Source organism: Lygodium microphyllum, chromosome 25 (genome assembly GCF_053477565.2).
Source record: "Lygodium microphyllum isolate KBCC chromosome 25, Lygodium_microphyllum_v1.1.10, whole genome shotgun sequence".
Lineage (NCBI taxonomy): Eukaryota > Viridiplantae > Streptophyta > Polypodiopsida > Schizaeales > Lygodiaceae > Lygodium > Lygodium microphyllum.
Window position 1 is genome coordinate 32,681,589 of NC_141159.1, and position 15,767 is coordinate 32,697,355.

Consider the following 15,767-nt stretch of genomic DNA (forward strand, 5'->3'; position numbering starts at 1 on the left):
TTAATGAGTAGAAGTGTGCCCCCAATGCCTCTAGCTTTGGTGTTCCAAAGCATGTACAACCTTTGAATTTGACACCTTCCCTGTCCTCCTTGTAGAGTTTAGTTTCTTGTAGAGCAATGAAATTTGCCTTGAAAGATCTAATGAGATCATAACAAGCATGTCTTCTCTTAAGGGAGCAAAAACGAGGAACATTCGAACTAATGCATTTGACTTTCCTTGATAACGTTACCATCTTAGAAGACATCTTTAAACCCCTTCTCTCCTAAGACCACAAAAATGTTGCGTTTGACTAGAGGCCTTCTTGGGAGTCTCTTGATGGAGATGTTTTTCTTCCCTTTAGGCTTTCTACCCTTGTTTGGAGTTGTTGTTGCAGTGTCTAAGAGGACTAATTTTCCTTATTAGAGGATTGGGTCTTTGCTGCTAGCTTCGGTGGGCTAGGTTTTTGAACATCATCAAGTTTGGCATTAAAGGCAGTTGCTCTCCTATTGGGTTTTGCATGTTTGTCTTTGGAAGTTGTTAAGGCCAACTGTTGCTAACTTGCCACTATAGGGAGCTTTGGCTTGGGTGGAGAGCAAGGTTGCTACTTTAGCGAGCATTGGCTGTTGTGTCTGGTTTAGCATTGTCGCCAAGTTGGCCTCCTCCTCCACTTTGTGTTCTTTATTACGCTTCTTTGGGCAATCTTGAGCAAAGTGCCCCAACTCCTTACAGACATAATAGCTATCGAGAAAAGCTAATAAACGGGCCTTCAGTAACAATCTCAATGCCATTGGCATTAAACATTTCTAGTGCATCTAATGGGGTCTGTTGGTGGTCCCAAAGCACATAGGCCCATTTCTATGATTGAATAACCCTCGAGTCCTCTTTAGGTACATAAAAGACTCAGTCGAGACATTTTGCAATGGTGCCTACCTCACCATCCAATAGGTTGGGCAAACTTGGGAAAAAGACCCAGACTAGGCATTCATGATTTGAGAGTATCTTCTAGAGCAAAGGAAGCCATTCACATGATAGAATAGACAAGATCCCCTTTGTATGCAAGCACATTGTGCAAAAGCAGTTCCCTTTTAGCTTCTGAGCCCAAGAGAGCCAAGAAAAATCCCTTGCCCACAATTTGATACTACTATACAGACACTTGAGCTTCAAAGGACATTGCAAACCATCTCTCGAACTCCCATTTAGTTGGCACCTTTACCATGAAGTATAGGTATACTCCAATAATAGAATAAGAAAAGCATAGCACATCTTGAGGTGGCCCAAACTAAAGGCTGCAGTGGCTTTGAGAATCTTCTTACCCTCTCTTTGCAAATAGGACTTGTGCCTATCAACAAAGCTTTTGAGATCCTTCCGCAACTCTTCCTCAACTTTCCCCATATCCACCTATTGATGACGTACAACTTTGGCGTAATTGAGCTCCAAGCTCCATAGCATCATTGTTTGTATGCTGGGCCTTTTGCGAGCTTAGGGTTTCTACATGTTCTTGGTTCTCCTATGCCCCATCTTGGTGTTTCCACTCCTAGCCTCCCTGCGTGTAGAGCAACTTCTTATGGCATACGATGCACTAATCTTATGCATTCAAAAGGAGCTTTTCTCTCCAAATTTTACATCTTGAACGACAACCCGACAAATAGAGAACGAGCTGTGATGTATGCATCTCTCGGTGTAGGTGGGGTGTTTGTTTGTGCATGTAAGAGGTCATATGCATGGTGTATCAGGCTCTAAGCATATGAGAGAGAGAGAGAGAGAGAGAGAGAGAGACAATGCGCTTTTGCACATAAATTTGTGTTAGGCTGGTTACACACAGGCGCCCAACTTAAAAGAGGACAAACTTGTTTTACCTTTATAAAAAAAAAAATCGTAAATATTTTGACAGAAATTGAACCTTGCGACCGGCGGGATGGTTGGCTAGAGCCCTTAAGGCTTACGAGTGGACCAACCACTCCTTTGTAAAAACTTTTGTGCGCCGCGTTTCTTAGGGCGGCCGGCGTTGGCAAATGTCTGGTGCGTAACCGCCCTCAGAATCAGCAGCATAGTTTGGTAGCACATGCAGGCGAGAGAGCAGATGCTTTCATATAACTTGGACGAGCACGACTGTGCTATGCATGCCACGATGAGGCAACGATGATCTATCGCTACGGCGGGCAGCTGCGTCCCTTTCTCACAAGCAAGCTGCGTGTGTTCAGCCGCTTCTACGCAGAGAGGCCTCGAGCCTTCCTCGAGCACGACAAGAGGAAGGAGGGAGACGCGGATATAGGCATCAGTACGTAACCTAACCTTTTTATGCGCAAAGACCTGTTTCCGACAGACATCAAAGCCGTAAAATGTTTGTGTCCTTAGCTAAAAAAGGAGTAGGCGGGGCACAGGGATCGAGAAGGCGCGTCCTCATCCCTGCTATGGGATGCAAGACCCTTCCAAATGGCATTCCCTGCCTCGATCTCCCTTGTGGAAGGGCAGGACAGGCAGCAAGGAGGCCGTGCTAGTGGTTGGGGAGCTGCGCCGCGCCAAAGGGAACCATGTCAGGCTCCAGGAGCTGCTGCGGACTAAGGTGCATCGCCTCCTCAAGCTTGACCTCGTTTCAACCCTCAATGAGCTGCAACGACTCGAAGAGGTGGATTTAGCTCTCATGGTCAGCTCTGCCGGCTTCTCATCTCATCAACCCTGTGGTTTCATTACTGGTTTTACCAATCCGTTTCTGCATTGTGTACTGGCGTTTTTCAGTAGTTTGGAAGTTCAGGGTCAAGAAATTACTGTTGAAGCAGCTTGTAGCTTATCGTTCATTATCACCATGTGCTCGTGCATTGTGTGACTTTGAATTGGTACATTGGTAGTTGTGAAAATACTGAGGACTGGCTATGATTGGAGGGGGTTGCATAAATAACAAGGACCCACTATGGTTGGAGCTGTTTGTTTTTTCCTATGGAAAGGGTTGCACTCATATTTGGTGCATCTGAGTGCCTGCAATATACAGAAAGACCAAAGGGTAGGAGTATATAAAACCTCAATCTATGGTGCTTAGAATGGTTGGTTTGTATGTTTGGTGACTTTGAGTATGCTTGGAACACAATCAATTGGAAGACCTAAAAGAAGGCTTGTTGAGAGCTTAAATTTGAGACGCGAAGACCTGGGCCATGAAGCAGAGAAAATTTGGTTTGTTATAGCGAATGCTGTATTGAATTGAGCTCTTTGAGCAATAACAGTTGTATTGACAATTCATTGATAACAATGGAATACTGCAAGGTGCGCCATGCTTTGGGGCTAGTCTTTCTTTGTGTCTAGGTGTAGGAGCATTCTAGCTCCACTTGATTTGTTTTGCTTTTCGTGAATTTCTTTTCTTAAGTGTGTGCTTGCAAGTTAAAGCTCATTGCCCTTTGATTCATCAAAGGCAAGTTTTATGGTCTAGTTATTGGGACATAAACAACCTCTCTAAGAAGGCAAGTCTCTGGTTGCTCAAGGTGCAAAAGCAAAAGTCTTAAATTCAAACAAACATCAAAGGCATTCAGGAAGGATGTCTCACAAGGAATGGAACAAAGATTTTTATGAAAGGATAGATCTTTGTTAGAAGTGGATGCAACAATGGAAGCATAGAAGAATGCTGAAATAAACTGCTGAACACAAGACAAAGGAGAGAGCCAAAATAATCATCATAATGACAATAAAAAAATACCTAAAATACTCAGTAATGTTTGCCCCATGAAGGCACATCGTAGAGTCACTCATGAGTTGACTATACTGCCAACAATCTTTGGGATGAGATGTTTCTCAGCATGTTATGATATACAAGAGGGATCAAAGTTTGGTTCTCTTGTACATAGGGATTAGATAATGATGCCACTTCACTCAACTATGTAGTTGAGACTTTTACCTAATTTATGAAGAATCCTAAGTTTGTTGCATTCTTGGATTCTTTAGAGCAAGCAAAGGGGAGGTAATGGGATGTGCCGATTTGGGATCCTAGTGTGGCTGAGAGAGACAACCCATTGGATTTAAACTCTTGTGGAAGGGGCTAGGTGTGATGGGGAAATGGTTGTTCAAATATCATGAGTCTCTTGTTGGACAAGAAGGGCTGTTCTGCTGCCATCGAGGGGAAGTTACTAGGATATGAAACCCGTCATGACCTTTGGGGAAGGGAGCTTGGGGCTACAATGATGGGTGTGGGTGGTGTTGCAGGGAGTGGGCTGGTGGGGATTTAGGAGGTTAGAAGATGGTATTGAAAAGAAATATTTGAGCAAAGAAGATAAACACAAAGTGTATGACAAAACACAATGATACATGTAGAACTCAAAGATGAAGAGTAACTCAAAATGAAAAAAGAATGAATGCTGAAAAGCACACTATGCTTGTAGCTTGTTAATTCTGCCCATGTAGTTGTTGCCTATTGTTAGAGAGGCCCAAAATTGTCGTCACCAATCTCAAGACATTGTTGCCTGATCTTGATGGTGCTTCTTCTATTGCCGCCTGATCCCCTAGGGCCTTTGGCTGCCATTGCTTGCAGCAAATGGCTGAAAATTGGTTTGAATTTTGATCTGTAGCAACTTCTTTTTCTCTCTCACAGGTTGAAAAACTCTGAGCGGCTGAAACTAGGCCCCAAAAACGTTTTCTTAGTTTGCATGGGTATTTTTGCCAGATAATAACCTTCTAAACCCATAGGTGTCAATGTAGGTACTAGGAGAAGGATGTAGAGGGTAGCAAATTAGGGTGCCATAATTGGTGGAGAATCAATGAAACAAGGATTGACAAGTGATTGGGTAGTCTCGCTATTTATAGATGTGGATTCTCCCAAAAGTTTAGTGTTTGCTCATGGGGCACATAAACTTTGGTAATTTTCACTTTTGGGGCTGTAGGAGGGATTGCAAGCATAGCTTATCCTAGAATACCATGAGGTGTTCCACCCCAAAGTAGCTAGGATATTTGTTCATGGGTGCACGATGACTGCCTAAGAACCTACCAAGACTATAGAGGTGGTGGTTATCTTTCTTGCAGAGCCAAAAGGGCCATTGCATAGAGGCCAATGTATTAGATAAAGGATGTTTGTCAGTTGCCTTATGGCCTATCAAGAGGTCTGTAAAGGCGATGAAACCGCTTTGAACTATCTTTTACTTTTTCTTTTCAAAGAATCTGTGCCCTAAGTAGTGATGGTTAGATCAACATCACAAAGCAGGAAGAGTCAAGACTATTTCAACAATCCACCAGGGTGTTGGTGACAAGGAATAATATAGAGTTATGTGCTGTATGTTGCCATAGGATTACTACCAAAGGGAGTGCCATATGGTGTGTTGAGAATATGGTGTATAATTGATTCGGAATTGATAACTTTGTGTTGAAATGAGAACTTTGTATCCCCCCCCTCCCAAAAAAAAAAAAAAATCACCACACAAGTCACCCTACATCTTCAATCTTCTTCAATCACCCTACTTCCTCTCCCCCTCTCTCCCTCCTCCTCCTCCTCCTCCCTTTCTCTCACCTCTTTCGAGTTTCTCCTGTCCCTATCTGTCACAAGACTGTGACAACTATTACCTTTTTGTTGATTTCTTTATTACATATTTTATTTGGTTTTTTCTTTTTGGAAGGATCTCTCTTGAAATCTAAATGCCTGAGTTGCATGGCCAGTATGTGAAACGGACAGGAATGTCTAGTGAGTCAAGACTGGACAGTTAAGGTCCAGTACAAGTCTGGAAGAGACTGATGGCACTGTAGATTGACAAGCCTGGAAGAGACTTGTGAAAGTGTATATGGACAAGTGTGTTGAAGAACTAGCCTGGAAGAGACTAGTTCAAAGTGAAGATTGACAAATCTTCAAGAGATTAGTCCATGTGGGGTCATCAGTGGAAATTCACTTTCAGCTGAGCTACATTACAAATTTGGATGTAGCCATAGTCTGCAAAGATGGTCAGAAGACTAGTGGGGATGCAATGGAAGCAACTCCTAAAATTTAGGGAGTTACTATTTTTGGATCCCAGAATCTGTTCGCATCATTATCTTCGTTTTTGCAGGAGGATCAATCCTCTGGTCTGTGCCGAGGTCAAATTCTGCACCGAGCATGGAGAATTTTAGACCAGAAGGCTGGAACGGGAAATATCTTCCAGTGCTGCCACTTGGCACAAATTGGTGCACTTACCTCTTTAAAGAGGGGCTGGCGTGCTGTTTTTGGGTGGAAGGGGCTCATTTTGTGAAGGGGGAGAAGGATTGCTGCAGATGGAGAGCTCTTGAGAGCTGGCCTACCTTGTCTATGATGCACAAAAGATTGAGCTTGCTTCCTACTCTCTCTCTCTCTCCTTGACAGTATGGTTATGCTGCAGAATCAAGGGCCTTTCTTCTGATTCAGGTACAACTGTGTGGAATATGCTGTCTTTGCATGAGACAAGAGCCTCCTTTCTTCAGGAACAGGAGCAGTTGTTTGCAGTTCCCAGTAGGGACAGGTGAGGGTGGTAACCTCACCAAGCAAGTATCTGGAACAGCACTAAATCAGTACTGATTCTGGACTGTTCAGAGGTTATTTCAAAGCCCAATTGATGTCAGAATCAAGGGGCACTTGGCACAGATGATGCAGAACAGTGCAGGGAACAATAAGAGCTGAAAACATGTTTCAGAACAGGTCAGAACCAGCAATTACAATGGGCTGAACAGTACAGGGAACAATATGAGTTGAAAATAGGTTTCAGAACAGGTCTGAACCAGTAATTACGACAGACTAAAATGGTCAATTCTGCACTCCAACCAGAAGTTTTAGACTTGGGCAGAGTTTCCCCTCCTGGTCAACTTGTTTTGGGTCAGTAATCGTACTGTTATGCTGCCAAATTTCACCCAGAATAGGTGAAAGACAGCCCATTGTATTTTCCCTCTTTTCAAAAATAAAGAAATACCGCAAGGGGCGCCTAACTTAGGGGCCAACAGGGTGTCTGTGTTGCAACAGGAGCATTCTAGCTTCCTGTATTTCTTTTTGATTCTATGTCTTTAAGTTCAGTTTAAGTGGGCGACTGTGAATTGGGTGAAAGCATTTATATATTTTGGTTGTACACTACCGCCCTTCCCAATGAATAGGCCGGTTACATGGTTCCATTACCGGGATTGAATCACTTTTTCCCTAAAGAGTGAGCCAGGGTTTGTTTGGGTGTAAGACACAGAATTGTGCATTATGGCTGATAGAAAGTTTGGTATGGCTGGTTATCAAAACCAGCAAGCAAGTACTGTGTTACAAGCCCTGTAGTCAGTGGTCCGGCAACTCCTATGCCACCTGTTAGTGTTCCTATGTTACAGGCATATCCTACGGATCCCTTGATGGCTCATGAGAAGCCAAAGCCATACAAGGAAGGGGGTGCAGCCGTACAGTTTGATATCTTTCGAGGGTTTGAAGATAGGACTAAGGCACTCTCTTTCTTACAGCAGTTTGATGCCGCATTTGCAGGAGGGAACTTTACAGAGCCTTCTAAGGTCCGGAAAGCTGCCACTTTTCTTAAGGACAATGCTAGTCAGTGGTGGAGTACACTGTTGATGCAAGGACAGGCTCCTGCCACTTGGACTTACTTTAAGCAAGTATTTGCTTCTGCTTGGTTGACCAATGAATTTGAGATCGATGTTATGTCAGCTTGGCACAATTTGGATGCATCTAAATGCAAGGATCTGGAAGACTATAACAAGAAGTTTTGGGAGGCCTTACTTCCAGTCACTTCTTATAGGGTTGTGCCAATGACCGAGTAGATAGAGAAATATTGCTGCGGGCTGCCCAAGGAACTCCGGAATTATTGTACAAATACAAAGGTCACCACTTTGACTCAGTTAACTGAGAATGCCACTACATGAAATGCATTATTGTTGGGACAGTCAAGTGGTTTTGGGGGCAGCATTAAACAAGACAAATCTGAAAAATTTTCAGCAAAGAAGCCATTTGGTAAAGAGGTTTATCAGAATTCTCAAAGCACAGGTAAACCTTGGCAGTTCAAGAAGAAACCAGCCAAGTCCTTTAGACAGCAGTCAAAGGACCAGAAGAAACCTTTTGTGCGCAAGTCTCTTGAAGAGAGAAAGGCTTTAATGGCTGAGAGGAAGTGCTTTATCTGTGAGTAGACTGGTCATATTGCGTCTAATTGTCCGGACAAGAATAAGAGATCAGCTGATGATGATAAAGAGGACAGGAAAGGAAAGAAGCCCAAACCTTTAGCAGGTTTAGTGCCAGATATGTTGGGAGACAAGCCACACTCGGATGCTAATGAGCTTTGCAGAGCTTGGGGTAAAGTTAGGGATCAACATGTACTTATTTTCTTTGATCCTGGAGCTAAGGCAAACTTTATCTCACCAGAGGTGGCTTCTACTTTGGGCATCAGAGCAGATGAGATGGGCTACACAGCAGAGGTAGGGTTGGCATGTCCTGGTCACTCAGAGTCTTTGACACCCATTCTTGGAAAGCTGCGTCTTCATGTATAGTCTTATGTTGATGCAGAAGAATTTTATATCATGCCACTTGAAGGCTGTGATGTCTTGTTGGGAATGCCATGGATATTCAGAAAGCATGGTGTGTTAGATGCCTTTAACAAGACATTGACTTTGGAACATAGGGGAAAGACTCATGTGCTTGATGTGAAGCTTAAAGGAGAGTCTGTACCTGTTGTATCGGCTTCTGCCATTACATCTGTAATAAAGAATCATCTTTCTGCGTACTTGATTTTTGCACGTGATGTCAAGGATAATGATGAGTCAAATTTTTCTATGTTAGATAGAGACAGGTTTGCTTTCTTGTCTCAGTTCAGTGATTGTTTTTCTGACTCATTACCATCACAGTTGCCACCAGAGAGGTCTGAGGATCATGCAATAGATTTGGTGCCAGGCAGTAGCCCACCAAATAGACCTCCGTATAGGGTTAGTGCAGCCCAACAGAAAGAGATATTGAGCCAGGTGAATAAGCTGTTGGAAAAAGGGCTGATTCAGCCAAGTTCATCTCCCTTTTGCTCACCAGTGCTCTTAGTGTAGAAGAAGGATGGCTCTTGGCGCATGTGTATAGATTATCGAGCGTTGAACAAGAGTACCATCAAGAACAGGTTCCCCATTCCAAGAATTGACGACATCCTTGACCGTTTGGAAGGAGCGTCAATTTTCAGCAGGATAGATTTGAAGAGTGAATACCATCAGATCAGGATTAAGCAAGAGGATGTGCATAAGACTGCATTTAGGACCATCGTTTGGTCTCTATGAGTTCTTGGTAATGCCATTTGGACTTACTAATGCTCCTACTACGTTTAATCGAATGATGGACAGGATTTTTCGTCCATACAAGCAGTTTGTTGGTACATTCTTTGATGACATGATTGTCTTTTCAAAGAATGAACAGGAGCATAGAGAACACTTGAAAGCAGTCTTTGATGAGCTTTGCAGTAATAGGTTGCTTATCAATGGCAAGAAGAGTGAGTTCTTCTTGGAAAAAATCGAGTTCCTGGGGCACATAGTGTCAAAGGATGGTGTCCGAACGGATCCTGCTAAGGTTGAAGCAATTAGAACATGGCCAGATTTGAAGACTGTCCATGATATTAAAAGCTTCTTGGGTTTATGTTCTTATTACAGGAGGTTCATTCACAATTTTGCAGAGATTGCTTCACCTTTACATGCTTTACAGAAGAAAGGAGTCTCTTTCCAGTGGACACAGAAAGAGATTTCAGCTTTTAATCTTCTTAAAGAAAAGATGACTTCTAGTCTAGTGATCATTCTGCCAGATCTTAGGAAGTCATTTGTTGTCCAGTGTGATGCCTGTGGCAATAGCATTGGTGCAGTGTTAATGCAAGATGGCCGGGTAGTGGATTATGAAAGCAGAATCTTGCGAGGGCCAGAGAAGACTATGCAGGTCTATGAGAAAGAATTGCTGGTTGTGATTCATGCGCTTTCTTGCTGGAAACACTACTTACTTGGGGCAGATTTTGTTGTCCAGACAGATCATCAGACATTGCGTTACTTCTTAACTCAGACTAAGCTGTCAGAAAAGCATATGTGTTGGGCAAACTTTTTGTCAATGTTCCATTTTCAGATTGTGCATGTGGAAGGCAAAAAGAATGTTGTGGCTGATGCTTTGTCAAGGAAGCCACAAATTTCAGCTGTGTCAATTCCTTATCATCATGAGCTTGATGATATGGAGGAACAATATGCTGATGATGAAGATTTTGCAAGGATCTTTGATCAACTTGTCAATGGACAACACCATGAGCATTATCTTCTCAAGGATGGTTTCATGTTGATGCATGGTAGACTATGTGTGACTATGCCATTGAGACGGAAAGTTATGACAGAGAGTCACTCTCCACCGTATGCAGGGCATCGTGGTATTGATGCAACAGTCAAAGCAGTAGAGACATTCTTTTATTGGCCTACTTTGAGAAGAGACATGGATGCTTTTGTGCGGCAGTGTTTGATTTGCCAGAAGGTCAAGTTTGACAGGCAAAAAGCACCAGGGCTTTTACAGCCATTGCCTATTCCAGATAAACCATGGGAAAGCATAGCTATGGATTTTATCTTTGATCTTCCAAGGACACAGACTGGAAATGATGGGATATGGACTATTATTTGCAGGTTTAGCAAACAGGCTCATTTCATTCCTGTCAGGAAGAAGATAAAACCAGATCAGATGGCACGTTTGTTTATGTGCAATGTCTTCAAGTATCATGGTATGCCACAGTCTATTGTAAGTGACCGTGATCCACGTATGACAAGTCTATTCTGGAGAGGCATATTTGAGAACATGGGCACAACGCTTAAGTTCTCATCGTCATTTCATCCACAGACTGATGGACAGTCAGAAGAGGCAAATTCTACTGTCTTGGATCTGCTTAAGTGCTATGTGTCAGAGCACAAGTCAAAGTGGGAGCAGTATTTGCCTTTGGTCGAGTATGCATACAATAATACTGTGCATTCGTCAACAGGCAAAGCCCCTTTTGAAATTGTTGAAGGTGGTAAAAAGGTTCCTCCCATTTTGCATACAAAGGATAAGATCTTTCAGGCAGATCAATATGTGCAGAGTATGGGGGAAATGTATCAGAAAGTTAAGCATGCCCTTGAAAGGACTCAGGCAAAGCAAAAGAAAGCTGCTGATCATCTCTGTCGTGAATTGATATTTTCACTTGGTGATTGGGTACTGTTGCGGTTTGAAAAGGCACGCTTAAAGAAGCGGAAAGGCAAGGAAAGTCTTTTCACTAAGCTTAGTATGCGATACTATGGGTCTTTTCAAGTAACAGAGAAGATTAGTGATGTGAGCTATAGGCTGAAATTGCTTGACAATTGGAAGATTCATAATGCTTTCCATGTAAGTCTTCTTAGACCTTATGTGGGTGATGCGCCAGAAGATATGCCAGCTGAGGAACAGCCCAAAGTTAAGGAACTTGATGAAATTCTTGTTCCAGAACAGGTACTGGCACACAAGGAAAGGAAAGTGAAAGGCAAGGTTGCTAGAAGGTATTTGATTAAGTTTAAGAACTATCCAGCTATAGATGCTAAGTGGATGGACGAAGGTGAACTTGTAGAGTCACCTAATGTGTTGGAACTTTACCTTGAAGCATTTCGCTTGCAACCTACCTTAACCCCTTGTATCTTTAAGCTGAAATAGATTGTCAAAGTGACAATTGCTCAAGAAAGAAATTATGTATAGAAACAGATTTTGTACAGGTTAACACTTATTGTGTCCATATGGTTTTCTCAGTGCTAAAGAAGTAAGTATTGCTTGCAAGAATACAGTTTTTACTTCTATTGAATTGAATACATGTTGTAACAATGGTTACTCGATTGGGCATGTATTCTGTGAATTGACTCAGTGGGGATATCATTTTGATGTACCGGCCACTAGATCTCTAGTCAGGGTGATGTGGAGTCATCAAATGAGAATCTGCCACTATAGGGATATCATTGTGGTGTACCGGCCACTATATCTGGAAACAGTGATGTGGAGTCACATGATGATAGTCTGCCATGTTTCACAGTTAGAACATACATGTGTTAACAGTGTGTTCAGTTCACAATGTTGACTGATAGCATGTATGTGTTGTACATGTGCTGCCAAGTGTGAGTTCACTGGGTTAGCTGGAAGCATGTATGACATTCATGCAAACGAGGACGTTTGCAATTTCGAGAGTGAGGTATGTCACAAGACTGTGACAACTATTACCTTTTTGTTGATTTCTTTATTACATATTTTATTTGGTTTTTTCTTTTTGGAAGGATCTCTCGTGAAATCTAAATGCCTGAGTTGCATGACCAGTATGTGAAACGGACAAGAATGTCTAGTGAGTCAAGACTGGATAGTTAAGGTCCAGTACAAGTCTGGAAGAGATTGATGGCACTGTAGATTGACAAGCTTGGAAGAGACTTGTGAAAGTGTATATGGACAAGTGTGTTGAAGAACTAGCCTGGAAGAGACTAGTTCAAAGTGAAGATTGACAAATCTTCAAGAGATTAGTCCATGTGGGGTCATCAGTGGAAATTCACTTTCAGCTGAGCTACATTACAAATTTGGATGTAGCCATAGTCTGCAAAGATGGTCAGAAGACTAGTGGGGATGCAATGGAAGCAACTCCTAAAATTTAGGGTATTTTTGGATCCCAGAATCTGTTCGCGTCATTATCTTCGTTTTTGCACGAGGATCAATCCTCTGGTCTGTGCCGAGGTCAAATTCTGCACCGAGCATGGAGAATTTTAGACCGGAAGGTTGGAACGGGAAATATCTTCTAGTGCTGCCACTTGGCACAAATTGGTGCACTTACCTCTTTAAAGAGGGGCTGGCGTGCTGTTTTTGGGTGGAAGGGGCTCATTTTGTGAAGGGGGAGAAGGATTGCTGCAGATGGAGAGCTCTTGAGAGCTGGCCTACCTTGTCTATGATGCACAAAAGGCCTTGCTTCCTACTCTCTCTCTCTCTCCCTGACAGTATGGTTATGCTGCAGAATCAAGGGCCTTTCTTCTGATTCAGGTACAACTGTGTGGAATATGCTGTCTTTGCATGAGGCAAGAGCCTCCTTTCTTGAGGAACAGGAGCAGTTGTTTGCAGTTCCCAGCAGGGACAGGTGAGGGTGGTAACCTCACCAAGCAAGTGTCTGGAACAGCACTAAATCAGTACTGATTCTGGACTGTTCAGAGGTTATTTCAGAGCCCAATTGATGTCAGAATCAAGGGGCACTTGGCACAGATGATGCAGAACAGTGCAAGGAACAATAAGAGATGAAAACAGGTTTCAGAACAGGTCTGAACCAGCAATTACAGTGGGCTGAACAGTACAGGGAGCAGCATGAGTTGAAAACAGGTTTCAGAACAGGTCTGAACCAGTAATTACAACAGACTGAAATGGTCAATTCTGCACTCCAACCAGAAGTTTTAGACTTGGGCAGAGTTTCCCCTCCTGGTCAACTTGTTTTGGGTCAGTAATTGTACTGTTATGTTGCCAAATTTCACCCAGAATAGGTGAAAGACGGCCCATTGTATTTTCCCTCTTTTTAAAAATAAAGAAATACCGCAAGGGGCGCCTAACTTAGGGGCCAACAGGGTGTCTGTGTTGCAACAGGAGCATTCCAGCTTCCTGTATTTCTTCTTGATTTTGTCTTTAAGTTCAGGTTAAGTGGGCAACTGTGAATTGGATGAAAGTATATATTTTGGTTGTATACTACCGCCCTTCCCAGTGAATAGGTCGGTTACACTATCCCTCTTCCTCTCCCTCTCCCTACCCCTTTTCCTCAAATCCTCTCTCTCTTCTCTCCCTCTCCCTCTTTCTTTCTCTCCTCCCTCTCTCTCACTTTCAAGTTTCATTTATGCATATTACATCCTCTCCCTCTCTCTTTCCCTACCCCTTTTCCTCACATTCTCTCTCTCCTCCCTACTCTCTCCTTCCTCCTCTTTCTCACTTTCAAGTTTCATTCATACATATTATATTCTCTCCCTCTCATTTCTTCTCATTTTTTTCCACAATGCTTAGGTCTCTTTGTGAAGCTTTTTGTCTCTACAACACGAACCTTGAGAAGACCACGGGCTAGCCAAATTGCTATCGTTGGACTTGTAAGTTTTGTGGGAACATGATGACAAGTAGTGTTACAAGGCTCATCATCCATTTGACTAAGGTGGGTGGTCAATGGGGCCCATGTTATCGAATCCCTCAATTTGTGGCCAATGAAATCATGAAGTACTTTCCCCTTTCCAATCAAAGTGGTCATGTATCATTGAGTATGGCAAAAGCTTAAGAGGAGGTGGTCACGTATGACATGGAAGTGGATATTTCCGAAGCTCCTAATCCTAGTCCATGCGCATCTATGGCCTTGGGCTCCACCGCCATTATCAAAAGCAAAAGGCTTTGTAAACAAGCTTCACTACAAGAAGCTATGGGTGGTATTTTGTGTTCTTTGTGTGTCCTCAAAGAGAGGCAAAAGGAATGTGGAGATAGAGATTGCATGCATTGTCATTGAGTGCAGTCTCCCATTCCATTTGTTTCAAGTGTAGAGGTGGAAAAGAAAGGTCAAAGCTAATGTCACACTTAATTGTGTGAGAGCGTAACGGAAAGAGGAAAGCGAACATGGAGAGAAAAAGGAGACAAAGAGAACATAAGCATTGTGATTCTAAGATCTTCATTGCCCTTGATTTTGTTGGTAGCCATCACCTTGCTTTCCTTATTGGGGGTTACTTTGAGACTGATTGAAGGGGGCTTGATTTGTTTTGGTTTGGGTTGTGTACCTTTTGTTAGATTTATTTATCCTTGTATGTGAGGAGACATTATTGTGTGTAAAAGTGCACGTTTAGGTGTGAACACCTTTCACACCACTTAGAATTTAATAAGGGTCAAAGGTGTAGGTGGATACCTCAGCTTACATATTTAGGCCCTATCACTTGTACTTTCATCACAAACTATCACATCAAACTATTCAGCTTGTTGTGCATTGACAAGAGTTCTCTCTCTCTGTCTCTCTCTCCATCCACCATGGAGCTTCATTTTCCATAGCCTGTTGGTCTATCTTCATGAGCTCCATACCAAACAGTGGTATCAGAGTAGTCCATTTAATTAGTCCTGGTATTGTCCATTATACAACATCTGCAACAACTGAGGAAGAAGCTGAAGAAGGAGAAGAAAAAGAAGAAGTTTGCCTAGTATTTAAGAAGCAAAAGAAGAAGAAAAAGCTTACGTGGCCTATTCCGCTTGTCTATCTATGTGCTTCAACTCTGATGCGTTGTCTACTCTTTAGCTTGCATGTAGCAATCGCCCTACTTCTATCACTTGCCCCACAACACCACATCAATCGCCCTACTCTTGCATTTGGATTCACGTTGCTCAATAATCCATTACTTGCCCTGCAGCAATCGCCTTACTCTTGTCAATTGATGATAGCTCTTGTGCTGTCAGATTCGATTTATCTCATCACCAACGTGGCTTGTCATCTAGAGTTAAGCTCAAAATTAAAAGCTTCAACTTTAATTAATTAAATCGAAATATTAGCTTGTTAGAGACAGTTCACATGAAATTGGGGATTTTTGATTTTTATCAAAAGTTTCCATCATTTATCCAATTAAAATTAGGGCTTTTCAAAATTGAGCTTACTTGCTTCAAATTTCTTTATCAAAATTTTGTTCTTTTTCAATTTGAGCTCTCCCCATGGCATCTACCATCGAGATGTTGAGATATGGCATTACAATTGAAAAATTCTTGAGTGTTGGTTTCTCCATTTGAAAGACAAAGATTGAGCTCATACTCATGTGAAAAGGCGCATGGAGAGTCGTCTTTACTAATGAGCTAGAGCATGTTCAGGGCAACACACAACTTTATCAAAAATGGCTTGAGA

The 15,767-nt window shown here is 42.5% G+C and overlaps 1 protein-coding gene across 2 annotated transcripts in view; it reads left to right on the top strand.

Moving 5' to 3' along the window:
- The first annotated feature begins 1,952 nt into the window (after positions 1-1,952).
- The window catches only part of LOC148014058 (pentatricopeptide repeat-containing protein At1g62350-like), a 29,921-nt gene continuing 16,106 nt past the window's right edge, over positions 1,953-15,767 (top strand). Inside the window, exons 1-2 of one of the 2 annotated variants that reach the window (XM_087666352.1) lie at positions 1,953-2,257; positions 2,361-2,605. In XM_087666352.1, coding sequence (XP_087522478.1) covers positions 2,119-2,257; positions 2,361-2,605 — 384 coding nt within the window. In that variant the 5' untranslated portion in view covers positions 1,953-2,118. Of the gene's footprint in view, positions 2,258-2,360; positions 2,624-15,767 lie in introns of both variants that reach the window. The other variant, XM_087666351.1, reaches the window with a different exon arrangement.